Genomic DNA, 17,870 nt, shown 5'->3' with positions numbered 1-17,870 from the left:
TTTCATGTATTTTTACCCTTTTTACCCCATCCCTTGAACCCTCCCTCAATCAAATAAAAACACATGTAAAAAGTTGAAGTCGGGATACCCGTATGAGCAGGAGCATTTGTCTTTCTGAGTCCCGCCTACCTCACTTACAATAGTATTTTCCAGTTTTTCATCCGTTTTACTGCAAATGTCAGAATCCTTTTCTTCTATGGCTGAATAAAATCGATTGTACTACACTTTAATTATATGTTCATCTGCTGATGGGAAACTATGCTGATCATTTTTTCTTGCTATCGTGACTAGAGCGGCCACGAACATGGATAAGTAAGTATCTCTGCGGTAAGGTGCGGAATTCTTTTAGGGTGGATGCGCTGGCATGCAACAAATTTCTCGGTTCCTGCTTGGAAGCGGAGCTGAGACCTACTGCGCAGTTCCACGCTTCTCCACTAGGTGGCTCTTTGCACTCTAGTATGTCTGCAGGCGTTCAGACAGGTGAACGCATTTCATTGGCTGGCGGGAGGCATGATGCCATCCAGCAGCTCTTTTTAAGAGAAAAGCCAGGACCAGAGAAACAGCCACCCCTGAGCATTGCCTTCTGTGCTGTTCTGTGGGACGTAGCTGCGGAGTCAGGCCAACATGAGTGAGGTGAGCAATGCTTATGCTAGCACAGGGAAACCGGGGAGTGAGAAGGGTCTGCACCTCTGGGAGTCTCAGAAACACGAAGGGTGCCCAGTGGGGTTGAGGCGTAAATGGATCCTGTCATTATTTGCTTTGAGGATAGAGTCTCCTGATATCTTGGTTTGAATGACAGTGTAGAAACTGGATAAGTTTACAACTTTTGAAATCAACCTTAAGAAAGAAAAAAAGGGTAGGTATATCGTTTCTGATCTGTGACTTTAGGTTTTGTACCTTTGAAGAGAAAGCCAGTTGTTTGACTCTCTCTTGAGGGTTTGTGCTTCTTCCAAGGAGTGTGTTTTCACGTGTTTCCTTGGGGCACAATCTGAGGGTTAGCAGACAGAGCTAGCCACCTGGGAAACACAGCTTCAGAAGAGAGGTGGGGAGTGGGGATTTGTGTTGGGGTGGCAGCTCCTGCAGAATCATTGCCTGTGACAGACAGAGCTTGCCATGAATCCGTTAAACAGAACCCAAGGAAGCATACAAAGTCCTAGTCTAAGTGTGTGTGTGTGTGTGTGTGTGTGTGTGTGTGTGTGTGTGAGAGAGAGAGAGAGAGAGAGAGAGAGAGAGAGAGAGAGAGAGAGAGACAGACAGAGACAGAGGCAGAGAAAGAGACAGAGAGACAGACAGACAGACAGACAGACAGACAGACAGACAGACAGATCGCTACCTCTGAGGCATCAGGGGGTGTTGGCAGGAGAGTTCATCTCAAACTGAAGATGCTTCTCCTATTATGTGTATACAGAGTGTGTTATGCTGGGGTAAATTGGTGGCTTGCATATTTTTATTTTAAGAAGAGATTACAATCTCTCCCACATGAAGATCTGGGGTTATACAATGCTATCTTCTTTCAACTAGAAGCCAGGCAAGTCCGTTTTCATTTCCCCTGGGTTGATACTTAATTACTTTGAGAGATCTGTTATCTTCCTTGTATTTTATTTTTTTTTTTTAAAAATTGTTTGACAGATGTGTGATCTTTTTTTGGAAGTCTAGAGTAGAATTAAAAACTTCAGAAATGAAATGCCTCCTCAAGGCTCTCCTCTCTTTGATGGGCAGGCGGCTTTGGATATAAACAACAGGAAGAAGGGCGGGCGAGGTGGTGCTGCACTGAGGTACAGGACGTGGGACAGAGCCAAGAGCTTGGGGGAGGGGGTGGATCTGGGCTGGGAGATGGGAGTCTCCTGGCAACCCTGGGAACAGGAGCCACAGGGACAGCCATTGGTTGCCTCATGGTGAAGATGCCCAGTGAGTGCCAAGCACTCCCACACGGATCCCTGTTCTGTTTACCTCTCAGTACCCTGGGCAGCCTGTGACAGATGAGGAAACTGAGGCACAGAGAAAAGCATTCACTGATTCAGGGCCCCCAGCTAACAAGGAGGAGATTCAGAACTAGCCTTGTCACACTGAAGTAGTTGGTACCAGGTTCCTGGTGGAGTCCAAATGCACATGGGGGTCTTTGAACAGCTGGGGCAGGGAGGAGCAGAAGGAGGTGAGCATCCTGGGCTCTGAGGAGCAAGGGCATTGAGGACAAGGTTTCTTTTCCCTTCTGTGTGTGAGGAGGGGCTTTCTTCTGGGCTTCACTAAGACTTCAGAAGCACAAGGCTCAGGAGGACCTCACCTTGTCTGCAGTAGGAAGGGATGGCTGTGCAGTCAGCTTTTCCCATGCATAACTCAACAGATTTTCATCAAGAAGGGGCCTAGAGAGCAGACTAGTCTTGTAGCAGGGGCGCTCTCCTGTGCCCAGTTAGCAACCCTGGATAGTGCTCTTCCACTCTTCCTGCCAAGGCTCATCCCCAGGGAGGAGCCTGGTCCCAGAGGTCAACCCACAATTAGGTTCACAACCTCCTTTCTGCCGAACCTGTAATTAGGGCAATCTCACAGATTCCGCCCTGTCCCGGCTGTCCACGAAATAGTGTCACAGCCCAGTGCTTGTTCCAACTCTGCTTCTGGGTCCACAGCTTTCCCTGGCACCCATCGCGGCTTCTAATCCACACCACTGCTCCTGATCTCCCCGCTGCTGGCCAGTCCCTTAGTCCCTGGCTCGAGGTGTTCTTTGGAAAAGAGGGATTTGTCCTTCGACTACAACAAATCTACTTTAAGATTTAATAAAGGGTCAGGAAAGGATCAGAGAAGGGCACCGAGTTCCAAAGATTTCCCTTAGTTGGATGAACTACACACATAGCTTATAGTATCAATAATTCCCAGGCAGGACTGGAGACACATGATCATACATGACTAGTTGTTGGCCAAAGCAGAGACCTTGCTTTCCCCCTGCCCTCAGAATTTTTGGGGCTGGTACAGGTGTGTGTGTGTGTGTGTGTGTGTGTGTGTGTGTGTGTGTGCACGTGCGCGTGCATGCGTGCCAAGTCTCTTTCTGCAGCCCTCAGGGTTCATAGCAAGTGGAGAAACTCCAGAGATCTCCAGTTAATCCCTTAAGTCAACACAAACCTATACTGGACAGAAAAGACCCTGAAAGGCCAAAGGCTGCCTGGGGTCAGCTCTGCACTTCTGGGACTTTTGGCCTTAAAGGGGAAGGGGCAACTGTAAACTGGTCCTCACGCTGGCTTTAAAAAGGGGACAACTTAGCACAGTGTGGTTTCCGTGCCTCAGAACTGTTATTTATTCATTTATTGCAGGGGGAACGACATGTGGTCAGGAGAACAGCTTAAGTGTAGCAAGGAACTTGCTCTTCTGTGTTTTGTTGATCTCATGGGAGACCTGGCCTTTCCTAAACAGAAATGGAGAAGGGGTGGATGGGGGGTGGGGAAACAGGGGGATATGGTTGGGATGGGGGAGCAACTGAAGAGAAGGGAGGGGGAATTGCAGCCTGGATGTAAAATAAAAAATAAATAGATTTATTTTAAAAAAATAGAACAACAACAAAATATAGCAAAGAAATAAAATCCAGATTTAGGACCGTTTGGGAGTGAGAGTGGAGGTGGTTTTGGGGCATCTGATTTCCAACCGTGTTAAAGTGTGTCAGCTGTGCTTGGGGCAACCCAGGGGATGAACTGGGATCTAGATGTAGGCTTAAGTCTGGTAATCACATTTGAAATCTTTCCAGCAAGGCCTAAGGTTGAAAAGTACCATGTACAAGAAGGAAGAGCCTCCGCTGCTAAAAAGGATTCCTGGGAGCAAGTATAGTATCCTAGGTCCTCACATGGGGGTTTGCTTTAAAGTGGCTTTTCAAAACAAACAAAATTCGTTTTGGAGAGCTCCGAGTGATATTTTAATGGAGAATAAATTTAAAACATGGCATGCCCTCTCACCCTGTTTGGAAACTGTTTGGGGGAGATGATTCCATTATATAACACATCAGACCATGTTGATCTCCCAGAAGTGCAGAGCTGATAATTAGACATGAGACCCTAAGCCTCCCCAGCACTCTGTCCTAGGCCCTCTGGTCATTTTGGCTTAAGTGGGATGGGTTAGCCCAGGTCCAGAGCTGAGGATCTTTGGTCCATGTAGATGCTGGCCATAGTGAAAAGACCATGCCTGGTGAAGACGTGGTTGAAACAAGATCAAAGGCATCCAAGGGCATATGTGTATACACACACAAGTATCCCGAGCACTGAAACAGACCCATTTCCTCTTCCTGAAAACACTGATCCAGAAGGACAAAGAAAGCAGGACTGACTGTCCCCTCCCCGTTACTCCACCGGGACTCTCTGCGGCTCCCTGCACTGGGTAGGAAGCACAGAAGATGCATGGGCTTTAAAATCAGAAGTAGATACAGGTTAAAAATGTGCAACATTGGCTGGGGGCTTGACACAGTATGCGCTCCCGGGAACTCACTGGAGAGAGAGGTTAGGAGACAGCAGGACCCAAGGTGTAGCCTAGGTTCTTAGGACTCCACTGCCGCAGTGAACTGGAGCCAGTGTGCTGCATGGGTGGTTGGGTTTGGGAAAGGACTGTGTGGCTTAGACCGATGCTTACTCATGGATTCTGAGAATTACAGACAAACATGGTGTTTTCAATGGAAGGCCAAATGGCAGTTTGATTTCTTATGTAATTCCAGCCTCATTTAGGGGAGCACATGAAGTATGAATATGGAAAGATCCAGCGAGATTCACTTAGGGAATTTTTTTTTTTCTTGAGACAGGCTTTCTCTGTAGCTTTGGATCCTGCCCTAGAACTAGTTCTTGTAGACCAGGCTGGCCTTGAACTCACAGAGAACCGCCTGCCTCTGCCTCATGAGTGCTGAGGTTAAAGGTGTGCGTCACCACCACCTGACTCCACTTAGTGAATATTTATTATCATATATTATTTGTGCAGAGTAATGGATTTCACAATGTCATTTTCAAACGTGGACTTTGCTCATGTTAAACCACACAATGGTAGACATTATTATCTCCTTCAAATGGGGATATTAAGTCCTGTTGGATGGTGATGACAACGTAGCTTCCATGGTTAAGCCCAAAGACATGTTTTCAGGGCTGGTGATCACAGTGGATTGTCATAAAACTTGTTTTCCCAAACTGCATCTCATTAACCAAGCTCAAGATTGAAGCACCCAGTGTTTTCTCCTTTGAATTCTAAGAATGAATGAAGGCAGGGTGCATGGTTATATTTTTTTTCCAGAGAGAAAAAACTGAGTAAATGACTCGCCATTGATTTTATTGATGGTGTGGTGAAGGTGGTGTGATCAGCATGAAAAGGAGACCCATGCTTGTGCCAGGCAAACCTCTCGAGTCAATGATGGACACAGCCCCTGCACCAGCATTTAGATGTCCATTTCTTCCCTCGGTGCTCTGAGAGGCTTCAGTCCAGTCTCCTCAGTCTGCAGGATGTAGGAACCAGTTAGCCTCAAACAGAACCACCAGCCTCAGAATCAAGGTTTCTCACTAATTTCTGCAAACAGTGTAAAGGCTGCAGGTGTATAGTCTGATATTGCACTTGTCTGAAGGCTTCCTAAACCCAGCCTGAGCCAGCATGCTCGCAAGGCCCTGCAGGCTCACTGTAGGGACTAGAGCATCCTTCCTGGCCTGTCAAGCTGCTACCTATTGACGGGGAAAAGGCAGGGCTCTAGGGGCATAGCCAGGTTTGTGTCTGCAAACTAAATGAATCAGTGGAATTCCAGTGTGGATTATCTGGGCTCTTTCTCCAGGCGTTCATATTGTTGTAGGATGTGTTATCAGGGAACAGAACCTGCATTTTGTTCTTTGCTCCCAATCTGAAACCCCCGGTGTGCCTCAGAACTCTGTAAGTGGGAAGTGGGGGTGTAGCCATATACACAGAACTCATGCTTCCATAGAAGCAAAAAGAAAAGGAGAGAAGATGGGGAAATCCCAAGAGGAAGAACACTGGGCATTTGGGAAATGCCAGGAAAAGAGAGCTAAAGGAAGGGTCGGCTCAGACAAAGCGAATCCCCGTTAGCCTCCTTCGAGACGACTCACTTCGGAAGAGTTGTATGGAATCTAAACAAAAGGGACATAGACAGACAGAGTCCAGGTTGGCAGAAATTGACTCTATTGTATCAAGACAGAATAGTCAGCTGTGTGAGAAATCTGAGAGAGTCTAGGCAGATCTTTCATAGGAGGGCTTCTGGCATGGAGACAGACATGTAAATCACAGCATATTGTTGGAGGAAAAATATGTCTAAACAGACAGAAGGCAGGTTGTAGATGTAAATATTTTAATCAACAGTTAAAATTAACTATCAATAATTATCAAAATGTTACAGCAATGAAAACAGATATTTTGATTAAAACATTTAATCAGTTTATTATTTTCTTCTTATTAATATTTTTGCATGTGTTCATGTGTGGGGTGCGTGTACTTGTGTGTGCACATGGTGGAGGCCAGAAGACAGTCTCTAGTGGTGTTCTTCAGCTGTCTACCTTTCTTTTGAGAATGGCTTGGAGCTTACAGGTTGGCTGTGCTGGCTGGACAGTAGTAAGCTCCAGGGATTCTACCTCCTAGTGCTGGGACTACAGGTACCCACTGCCATGCCTGGCTTTGTATGTGAGTACTTGGGATTTGCATATGATAGAGTTCTCATGCTTGATTGCAAAGTATTTTTTTTTTTTGACTGAGTCATCTCCCCAGCCCCACAATTGACTACTTTAGGTCCGAAAATATGTTTATACGTTTAAATATCTTAAACAGGACTGTATTAGTACATGGAAGGTGAGCAACCCAAATGTATTTTCTTGGGGTGCTCCATGGTAGAGCCCTTTCTACACCCACAACCCTGTTATAGACTCTTGCCCTGTTGGCCTTCACCTTGAATTTGGCTATGCAGTTTCCAGTCTTTAAACTGAAGTGAGGGGTGTAGCCACATTTCCCTTCAGTGGAGTAGAAACATGAGAAAGTTTGTAGGTAAGACAAACCAAACTAGCCTGCCTCACCGCTTGGTGGGCCAAACCCATAAGTCTAACCTCCATTTCCAGGGCCGCTTTGTATGACCAAATCCACCTAGTCACACACATTGGGCATCCATCTGCCTGTTACTGTTTGTGCCTCACAGATAGTACTGCATTTCCTCATCAGGATTTCATGGCGTGGCTTGTCATTCGGTTTCTGAGAGGAGAAGCACTTGCCCAGATTTATGGCTTTGCCAGCAGAGACATCAATCAACCACTAAACTCCTGCATTTCTTATTTTGCCCTTAACCTGCCACCTGCTAAATAAAACAGAGATGAATTGGAGTCATAGGGCATGAAAACAAGCCTCCATGCACAACAGGACCCCTGCACAGAGCATCTGTTTGGGGATCAGGGTGGATTGTTCTTCCCACTCAAAGGAAGTCATTTGCACAGTGCAAAGCAGTGAGACCAGGTGCAGGGAAGTACCTCCTCCTACATAGTTCCTGCCCTCTTTTGTAGACAGTCTTGACTACAAGAAGACTCAGATGTTAGATACACCTCTATGATGCAGCCACTGGTCTGTTTCCAACCATGCAGGAACTGGGCTGGGATATTGACTGACTTGATTCTAAAATCCTGATTCTAAAATCCAAACCTGTTTTAGTGAGGTGTAACCAAAGAGTCATGTGACCTCAGAGCACCACACCTGTGTCTCTGCTAAATTCTTAGCAAAGTGACTAGCTACATTTGTTTACATAATTGCTGGAAATGAGAATGCATGTGAACATTTATCTCAATCAAATAAGAATAAAAATACAACAAGGAAATGTATCTTCCCCTTTCCTAAGATCTTTTTCAAAAGCTGATATACAAGTCTGTCATATAACTAGATTTCAATACAGAAAAATGAATTGGAGCTGGCATGTAGCTCAGTTGGTAGAGTGCTTGTCTAGTGTGCACCAACAATGATGCAAACACATAAAAGGGATATGGTGGTGCACACCTATGCTGAACAACCCTGGGAAGACAGATGGAGGCAGGAGGATCGCATGTTCAAGGTCAAAGAATGTTCCCTACAAGTATAATATTATTATTAGGTAATAGTTTCATTTGAGAGCTGTTTTCTTGTGCATCAGAGACAGGCAAGTTTGTACCTAGGTGTTGGTAGAAGATGGTGGAGTTAGAAAGAAGCCATGTAGCCCCAATGGAGACAGATGCTGGATAGAACTTTACCTGGTAAGCCACAGCCACATGGCGATACACAGATTAATAGAACACCCACCTGGGGCAAGAGCTTCCTTCAAAGATTCTGAGAGCTCTCTTTCCACATTTCAGAGTTCTGCGTGGAACAGCACACCTGAGTTGTTATAGCCATTGGTTTGTACCATTCTGTCCCTCTGTCTGAGAACCCCCCCTGTCTGTCTGAGGACCCCTCTGTTGCCATCGCCAGTCTTCCCCCTCCCACCTCTGACTCTTCACTTAGTTGCCATTGGCCTAACAATGATGCTGCCATCACCACATCACTGGATTGCTCAGACCTCTTTTCAGATACTGAAGGGACGGGACAATAGAGTGGTATCCCCCAAGGACCTCGGCTTGGTTAAACCCCATCGTTGACAGTTATGTACATGGATGCACACTCACTTTTGTTTCTTTTAGAATTATGCTTGTGTGCTAACACGGTTTATCTGTGCCTGTGGTGTGGTGTGCATTAAAAGCCATTTACCTGCCGTAGGGAGGTGAGTTAGTTAAAGACAGATGGTGCTAAGTCCTCTTCATGGAACCTGAGACATCTGATGTAGCATAGTAATTCCTTCACGGCATGCCATTAGGGAGGATATCAAGGACACTTTCCAGCTATGAGAGTCTCATCACACCTCTAGAAAGGGAAAATCCCTATCAGTCCAGGTATGAGATGTTTGTGAAACCCAATCTTTAATGACTCTTACCATGAGCAGATACAAACATAAGCCCTCAATTCTCTTCACTCAGCATGATCTTGACAGTGACTTGGCTTACAACCTCAGAGGAATTCAAACAGGGTCCTGTGTCAATGAAACCCCCAGAGTTGTACTGTGTTCGTGTACAGCTGAACATGGTGGCCCCGCTCCTGTTGGCTTGGTGTCAGTTTGTTCAAGAACTATTGACATGGGAGAGGACTACAGCTATACATAGAAGTCAGATTTGAAGGAGAGAGTCACACCACTCAAAGTGGCCATTTTCAGTTCTCATTTGTTACCTGTCATCTACCTACTTACCTATCTACCTACCTAACTACCTACCATATCTACTATTCATCTATCTACATATCTATCTATGCATCTATCTATGTATCTATCATTTTCTATCATCTATCAATCATTTATCTATCTGTCTATCATCTGTCTATTATCTATCGATCATATATATCATCTATGTATTTACATATCTGTCTGTCTGTCTTCCTATCTTCTATCCATCCATCCATCCATCAGTCTTCAAGGCAGGTTCTTTCATTTTCACTCAGGCTTGCCTACTGGGGACAAATGATCCTCCTGCTGCAGCCTTTCAAGTACCTGGGACTTATGGGCACTTTTTACTGGCTTGAAAGCATTCATTTTTCGTTAGGGGACTGAGTGACCTGAAATTAATCTCGTTGAAAATCCCAGAGCTCTTGAGAAAAAAGCTGGTCTTGTTTTTTCTTCCACATTTCTCATCCTATTAAATTTCTTATTTTCTGTCATATTCTGGAAGCTACCCACTACCTTTTATACCAGTCTCACTTCCACTTAAGTATCTGCAAGAAATAATTGGAAACAACATAGTCCTGGGTATTTTTTTGTAGTCTCTAGCAAAAATAGCCCCATAGACGTCTGAACAAAGGCCCTCGCAGGTCTGTTCCTGGCATCCCGGGTGGCTTCCCTGCATTTACTCTCTGTCCTGATTTCTTTTCCCCATGTCCCAATAACATTTCTATGCCCATGGAATAGTTTGTGGAGATACTGTAGGCAAAGTTTACCAACCACTTCCATGCCTCTCTCACCTCCCAGGGCTCTGAATAAGAAAGAATGTTCTATGTCCCAGAGAATTATGGCCCTTGTCCTGATCAAAGCTGTTGCTTATATCATTGACAACCACACATTTAATAAGTCATGTCACTTCCTGTCCTCTACAAGTGTGACATTATAAGTGACTGTGTCTTCCACACCATTTAATCCCAAGCACAGCCTTGAACTCCCACTGGTGGACATCTGGTTTACCTGTCACACACTGCTGAGGGTGTGGAAACACACAGTTCCAGCCTCTTAGTGTTAGTAGGGAGACAGAACCATGGAAGATTGGTTCTACTACAGTTTCCACATGGAGTACAAGAGTCGGGGAAGTAGTAGAAGATTTTTCACTGTGCAGGGCTGTGAAGAAGAAGAGAGACAAGGTTCAGTGAAGCCTACCGAAGGAGGGAGGACTCGGTTACTGATGAGGATCACAGTAACAACAGTGAGAGGATCTTAAAGTATTAGCACTTTAAAGTCAACTGAGAAGTTATCCATAGTCAGGATGCATGAGTGGGTACACACCTATTGTCATGCTATACTTAATTTTGGGATCTCTGACTTAGTGTCTTTTTCTGTTACCATGGTACAGAGCTCTGACAGAAGCAACTTAAGGGAGAAAAGGTTTATCTCCAGCTTCAGTCTATCATGATGGGGAAGTTACAGCAGCAGAAGCTCAAGGGAACTGGGATACCACATCCACCATTAAGATACAGAAAGGAAAGGAAGCTAAGGAGATTGTCTCCTTTTATGTAATCTGGACTCCCCGCCTGGGGAATGGTCCCTGTCCGTGTTGGTCCAAGATGGGCTTTCCCACATAAGCTAACATAATCAAGTGACTTTCCATAGGCAACACAGACTCTCTCCAAGAGATCCTAGATTTCTGTCAGATTGGCACAAGCTGTCACACGTCCTTGTGTCAAGAATGTGCTAAAATTGACAGAACACACTCCTATTTTTTTTTAACTAATCCTAGTGGGGCTCCATTGATTTATTGCTTTAAAAAAACATGAAGAGGGAAAATTTTCCCTATGATAAATTAGAAATAAGTCACAAAGGTGCAGTCAACAATATTTTTTCTTGGAATTTTAACATTGCTCTATTTTGTAAAGTTTACACATTCCAATTGTGAGAATTCTTATGAATTTAGACCCATCTGCAATTCATCTTCCAGGAGAGCTATTGCTGATTCATGACGGCATATGGCTGCATTCTTTAAGCCTTAGGGCCCCAGGTGGCTTCTGACCATCATTATTATTCTCTTCTTTTTAGACTTTGCCCTCAGATGGACTCGGCTTCTATTTATAACTCAGTTCTCACATCTGCATCAGCCCTCTAAAAATCTCTAGCTAATACAGGACTATCTCTCAAAATTTTTTTTTCTGTCAATTTTCTCCACATTAGAAATGTAGGCTATTTTGCCTCTTCTTGAAGAATGTTTCTTAAAATAGTTGTAGCAATTTGTCAAACACCTCCACAAAATACCTCCTTCAAGTTCATAGCGGTTTCCCCCACCCCCGTTGGGATTTAATCTCTCCCATTTCCCGAATTGACCTGTTTCGTTCTAGGGGCCACCTTTTTAATAAATTTCCATGCTGAGTTCTTGCTGAGAGTCAGTTCTGGGAGAGACTCATGTGAGTATTTCCCTACAGTTGAATTCTGGATGAAGGCTTTGAATTTTCACACACACACACAGATGCAGCCTAAGATGACTCCAGAGCTGTGAGAAGTAGCCTCAGGGGACCCTGTTCTGGCTTCCTGTGTCCCTTTAGAATCACGATGCAGAAGTGAGACACAGACTGTGGATGGAAGTGGCCAGCAGACCTACCAGAAAGGAGGGAATTTAAAAACATCCATTGTTACGTCCACTCCTCCCCACTATTTCTCCCCCATGGCTCTTTTCAAGTGTTTTAGCTCAAGGTTGGGACAGTTTGTGGGAAAAACAAAAAGAATTCATCCTCCCTTGTTAAACATTCTTAAGAGTGTCAACAGAAATTAGAGCCAATCTGAGGTCCCTCGTAGGGTGTAGTCTGACACAGTTGCCTAAATCACTTTACCCCATGGACAGCCCTGGGTAGACATAGCAGCCTTGGTAGCTTTTTGATGAAAACAAACAAGAATTAAACAGAAAACGAAAGCATCTGCGGAGATAACATGTGATTCTGTCCCCCTGGAGAGGTAGGGGGCTTTAGACATTCAGTCTGTTCTTTCTGAAATGACCCATGTCTGACCCTAGAACTAGGTGGACTGGGTCTTTCTCACCAATCTGGAGAGGCTTCTGGGCTCACTCTGAGGCAGATGAGAAATCTGTTTGTTCAGGAATCAATTGGCTGACCCTGAGAATTGTTTGAGCAATGAGGTTATGGAATTGATTAATAATACTCTCTCTCTCTCTCTCTCTCTCTCTCTCTCTCTCTCTCTCTCTCTCTCTCTCTCTCTCTGTGTGTGTGTGTGTGTGTGTGTGTGTGTGTGTGTTTGTGCGTGCACACACATGTGGAGGCTAGAAGACAAAATTGGGTGCCATCCTTAGGAGTGCTGTTCACTTCCTTTGAGGCAGGGTCTCTCACTGAACTGAAACCCATCAGTTAGGCTAGGCTGGTTGGCTAGTGAGCTCTAGAGTCCTCCTTGGTCCACCTTCCCACCTCAGGGATTATAACACACCATCACACCTGGTTTCTTCACACGGATTGCAGGAATCTGAGCCCATACACTATGCTAGCATTGCAAGCATTTTCCCAACTGAGCCATCTTCCTAGCCTTTGCTTGTCCTCTAATCTGTCTTAATTTTTAAGTATTGAACGATGATAGCTAATTTAGGACAAAATATTCTCCTTTCTTCCAAAAGCATACAACCTCAGCCTTCTACCATTTCGTGAAGTTATTTTCGTTTAAGTGGAGAAAAAAAAAATCTAACAATTTCTTTAATACCAAAAGAGAAAGTCTCCTGCTTCAGAAGCTTGGTATCCCTTCTGAGAGAAGCACATTTAGCACCACATAGTACTAAATAAGCATTTGCTCTCAGCAAGAGATCAGGAGGCTTTGGCTCCAGAGGAGTTACGAAGTTCCCAACCGTGTGACCAGAGGTCAGGAGTCACCAAGGGCTTTTCCCCGCTCCCAGAATCCTGTTCTCACAGGCTCAGCACACAGGCTTGCGACTCTGGCACTACACTGACTCTGCCCACAGAGCCCGTCACCATCAAGTTTGAAGATTAAGCTCGTGAAATATGCTTAACCCACCTTGTTTCCTAAGATGTCCCAGATACCACTCCATGTAGAACTGTGTGTGACATCCTCAGTTTCTGTGCAGTTGCTTTGTTCTTCAAACAAGGAGGGGTAAAGATGACCCAAGTCTGCACGCAGATGGACTGAGTTATCTGTGCTGCAAGTGGTAGAAGGCACCTCCCATTGAGGTCCTTCATCTTCTAAGTCAAGGCTTTCCCCTGTAAAAAGGCAACGTTAAGGGTCACATGCTAGATTTCCATGCTGGTCTGTTCAAATTCCACCATCCTACTCGGTAGTAACAACCTTGGGAGGACTTGGAAACCTCTTTCCACCTCAGCCTTTGTATCTGCCGGCCTGGACTTCGGTGCTGTACCTTCCATGGGGCTGATTCCCTAACAGTGCCAAGCTCATGTGTAATGTTATTTAATTTGTATTTTTAATAAGTATTACTTGCCTGAAGATAAGAGAGTAAAATGGCCTTACAAGTCATCCTTACATACAAGGCAGTGGTAACACACACCTTTAATCTCAGTAACCAGACTAGTTTGCCATAGAAACCGGGAGGGGCTTGCCTTTAATCCCTGTCCTAGAGAGGATTACAAGATGGTAGAAGACAGCTCTCATTCTCATTCTGAGATTCCTGGAGACAGGATCGCCATTTTTGGACTGAGGTTGAAGTAAGAGCCAGTGGCTAGCTCTTTTGCTTTTGTATTCTTCAGGTTGAACCCCAATTTCTGTCTCTGAGTTTTTATTAATTGTGCTTCATTTGGCATGCTGTGTTGCTACATTGATGCTCTTGCAAAGGAGAACTTGGTCATTTGTATTTGAAGAAAGAGCCTTAAGCTGATAGAAGAAATGGAAACGTGTTTGCCAGACTTGAGGTATCACCCATTCACTCAGCCTTACTGTGGTATTCTCCCGGGTAGCAATGAATTTGGCTTGTGTCTTTTCTTTCTTCATTTTCCTTCTTGTTCGCTTGAAGAAGCTGAGCATAGCAGATGGTTCTTACTGGTCCAGACACAAAAGGGTTGATATAGCCAGATGTGGATCTGTAGCTACCTGGGTAGGTGGACACTTGTGGAGATTCTCCCAGTTGTGCGATTTCATTCAGAGAGCTGATTTTGGTTCTCAACTTGATGGCATTTAGAATCACTTTGGAAACAGAACTCTGGACACATCTGGGAAGGAACTTCTGGGTTCACTAAGGTAGAAAGACTGTCAATGTTGGTGATACCCTCCCATGTTTTTCAAGACAAGGTTTCTGGTGTAGCCCTGGTTATCCTGGAACTCACTTTGTAGACCAGGCTGCCTTGAATTCATAGAGATCCATGTGCCTCTGCCTCCCGAGTGCTGGGATTAAAGGCATGTGCCACTACGGCCCGGTCATTTTCTGCTTCTTGACTGTGGTTGCAGTGTGACCAACTGCCTCACACCCCTGCCACCATGCCTCTGCCTCGGTGATGGAATGTCCCTCACACTGTGAGCCCTGAGCCCTCAAATTGTAAGCCAAAAGAAACCCTTCCTTTCAACTATTGCTTTTGTCAGGTTAGCAACAGGAGAGAGAACTAAGACAGTGGTCTCCAGTTATTCTTTGTCCTTGAGTACACCCATCCCAGCATGGTACAGGGCAAATCTATGATGCAACACATGATGGAAGAAGGGAATGATCTTGTTATTGTTGACAGCAGTGAAAAGACGTATCTCTTGGGCTGGAGAGATGGCTCAGGGGTTAAGAGCACTGCCTGCTCTTCCAGAGGTCCTGAGTTCAATTCCCAGCAACCACCTGGTGGTTCACAGCCATCTGTAATGAGATGAGGTGCCCTTTTCTGGCCTGCAGGCATACAGGCAGGCAGACCACTGTATACTTAATAAATAAATCTTTTTTTAAAGAGAGAGAGAGAGAGAGAGAGAGAGAGAGAGAGAGAGAGATGTATCTCTCTGTGTGGCCAGTTTCTGAAATCCCAATTGACTCCGTGTGATTTTCTGCACCTCTGGCCTTAGGAATGCCGACAGTCTGAAGGAAATCACACTTTACAGGAGAGGCAGGCAGACTTTGTGCATGTCTTAATTGCTTACAGCATGGCTTTCATTCAGTCCTTGAAAACTGGCTCTGCCTGTTGAGTTTTCTCCTCTTTTCATCTTCACAAGGTAAGCGTCCTCCAATGAGCTACTGTGGGTGAGCCTGTGTCTGAGTTCCTGTGGCTGCCTGTGTCTTTGCCTCGACAGTTATTCACCCTGTTTCTTACTGCTGCCCTACGTCTGGTCATCCATTACTTCTCGGAGCAGGGAGAGAAGCGAATCTCTTCTGTCCGTCTCTGCTCTGTGGGCATCAGGTGCCTTCTTGCATGTTCTGTGACAAGACATTCGTAAACTTCAGGATATCTGTGCCTCTGTCTTCTTTGTCAAGCGTAGCATCTGTGGCAAGTGCATCGATGGTCCTTACCCCAGTGCCCTTCATCATGAGGGTAATCTAAGGAAATGCCCCAAATGCAGGCAGTCAATGGGGGAGATTTGTGGGAGGAATAGGGTGTCTTTGGATAAAAAAAAAGTGCGATATTACACAAACTTGGGTTTTCAAGGAGGTCCAAGGGTGGATTAAACTGATAATTCATGTGGCCTTCATCCAACCTCAGACTTGAAGCGGTTGAGTCCAATATACACATATGATGTGACGTTAACTTCTCCCAGTTTTCCACCCTCAACTGTGTTCTGGCCATCAGCACATCTCCCTTTCTAGAAAAAAAAATACCATCTGTGATTTGTACCAAAATCAAAAAGCATATCTGTGGTCCAGAATCAGGGGTCCAGGAAACCTTCACTGGGACCAACAACGGCATTGCTGACCCAGGGAGAGGCTACAGGTCAGAAATAGTGCTCTATCTCTGGATTCTCATAGTACCTGTAGGGACATGCTAAATTTCATGCTTTTTAGTTCTCCTTGAAGAGGTTGACTAGATAAAGCAGCCACGATGGTGAGGCACACGTGTAGCGTCCTTCAGTCACGCGTGAGATGAATGGTCACTCTCAGTCTTCCATGGCTGAGTCAAAAGTAGCCTTTTCTGCTACTGTAAACATATACCACTGTGTGTATGATGGCAGAGAAACAGTCCCACTTCTTTAAAGGCCTGTGTTTACCATTTCAATGCTATGCTACTCCTTTTAGGGAGTGATTGCTGCAGTGTGAGGGGTCAGTTCTCAGAGCTCGCTGGGGGAGTTGCCTTCTTGTTCCCATTTTGTAGACCAGCAGACCGTGACCCAGGGAAGTTCACTGTCCTTCTCAGGGTCACAGCTCTCAGAACAGCTGGACTGGGATGCCCTGGGGTATCTATGACCGCATTTTGTTGTTTTAAGTTTTGTATGTCTGTTTGTGTTGTTGTTGGTATTTTTAAGCCAGGCCTTCAAAGGTATAGTTTATATATATATATATTGGCATTCACCTTTCTCTTGTGTGTGCTTTGGCATGTCTGCAGTCTTATCATGGAGGTGCTGACTGTTACATCCTCCTGAAAAGTCTCTTTGTGTTCTTAGGGTCACTTCCTCTTCCATCCCGTACCCCTTGCTTGCCTCCTTCCCTAGTGGTCTCTAGGTGAAGAAGGTTCTAGTGTGGTACCCACAGTGCCTCTAATGTCACAGAACGATGACCTCAGGGGCTTGGGATGATTAAACCTTATATAGCTGTTTTCTCGCTATATGCTTAGATTCCTAAAATTGCTGGTATCTTGAACCCCAGTCATGACATGTTTTCTGTATATCCGTACTTTGTATGAATTTGTGAATTTGGCACAGTTAAGAGATTAATGCTGAATAATGGAAAAGAGCAATTATATTTATATATTGTAATCAATATTGTAATCAAAGTTGAGTAAATGTGTGCTCTCTGTCTCGTCTCTCTTGGCTCCTTTCTCTGTGGGTCTCTCTATATCCCCTTCTGTCTCTGTTTCTCTCTATCTCTCCGTATCTTTGTCTTTCTCTACCTTTCTCTGCATATCTCCCTCTCCATACCCACTCCATCTGTCTCCCTCCCTGTCTCTCTGCTTCTACTTCTCTCTCTATCTCCTTGTCTCTTTCTGCTCCCCCCTCTCTCCCTCCCTCTCTCCCTCCCCCTTCTCTCCCTCTCCCTCTCCCTCTCTCCCTCTCCCTCTCCCTCTCCCCCCCCCCCCCCCCTCTCTCTCTCTCTCTCTCTCTCTCTCTCTGTCTGTCTGTCTGTCTTTCTCTGTCTTTATCATTAGACTACACTAATATTTTCAGACCTCCGTTGACTAAGGGTGACTGAATCCTCACATAAATGCAGGGAGGGTACCAAGCCACAGTGGTTTCCAAATGCTGCTTTACAAGAACCAGTGGTGGTCAAGTCACAGATTCACAGCCCCAGTACTCAGGATGCAGAGACAAGGATGAGAAGTTCAAGGCCAGCCTTACCTTCAAAGAAAGCTTGGGGCCCACCTGGGCTGCGTAAGACCCTGCCTGAGCCCCTTCTTCCCCATCAGAAGAAATAGTGGAAGTATTGGAAATATGATGAATGACATTTTGGTGGAAGTACCAGTTTTTTAAAGTGTGTATATCTCTGAAAGTACTAATTTAAAAAAGCACACAGCTATGAGCTAAGAGTACACAGTGAATTTGTTGTGGCAGCCCTTGAGCGCCTGTA

General features: G+C 45.2%; 1 protein-coding gene across 1 annotated transcript in view; it reads left to right on the top strand.

Annotated features, from left to right (window-relative positions):
• Positions 1 to 578: 578 nt before the first annotated feature.
• Pcp4 (Purkinje cell protein 4) overlaps positions 579 to 17,870 on the top strand; it is a 58,678-nt gene continuing 41,386 nt past the window's right edge. The window contains exon 1 of the mRNA XM_038346867.1: positions 579 to 633. Coding sequence (XP_038202795.1) covers positions 625 to 633 — 9 coding nt within the window. The 5' untranslated portion in view covers positions 579 to 624. The remainder of the gene's footprint in view (positions 634 to 17,870) is intronic.

This window comes from Arvicola amphibius, chromosome 10 (assembly GCF_903992535.2).
Source record: "Arvicola amphibius chromosome 10, mArvAmp1.2, whole genome shotgun sequence".
Classification (NCBI taxonomy): Eukaryota; Metazoa; Chordata; class Mammalia; order Rodentia; family Cricetidae; genus Arvicola; species Arvicola amphibius.
The sequence above is the reverse complement of the archived record's forward strand: the minus strand, read 5'-3'. Positions and strand labels throughout refer to the sequence as shown.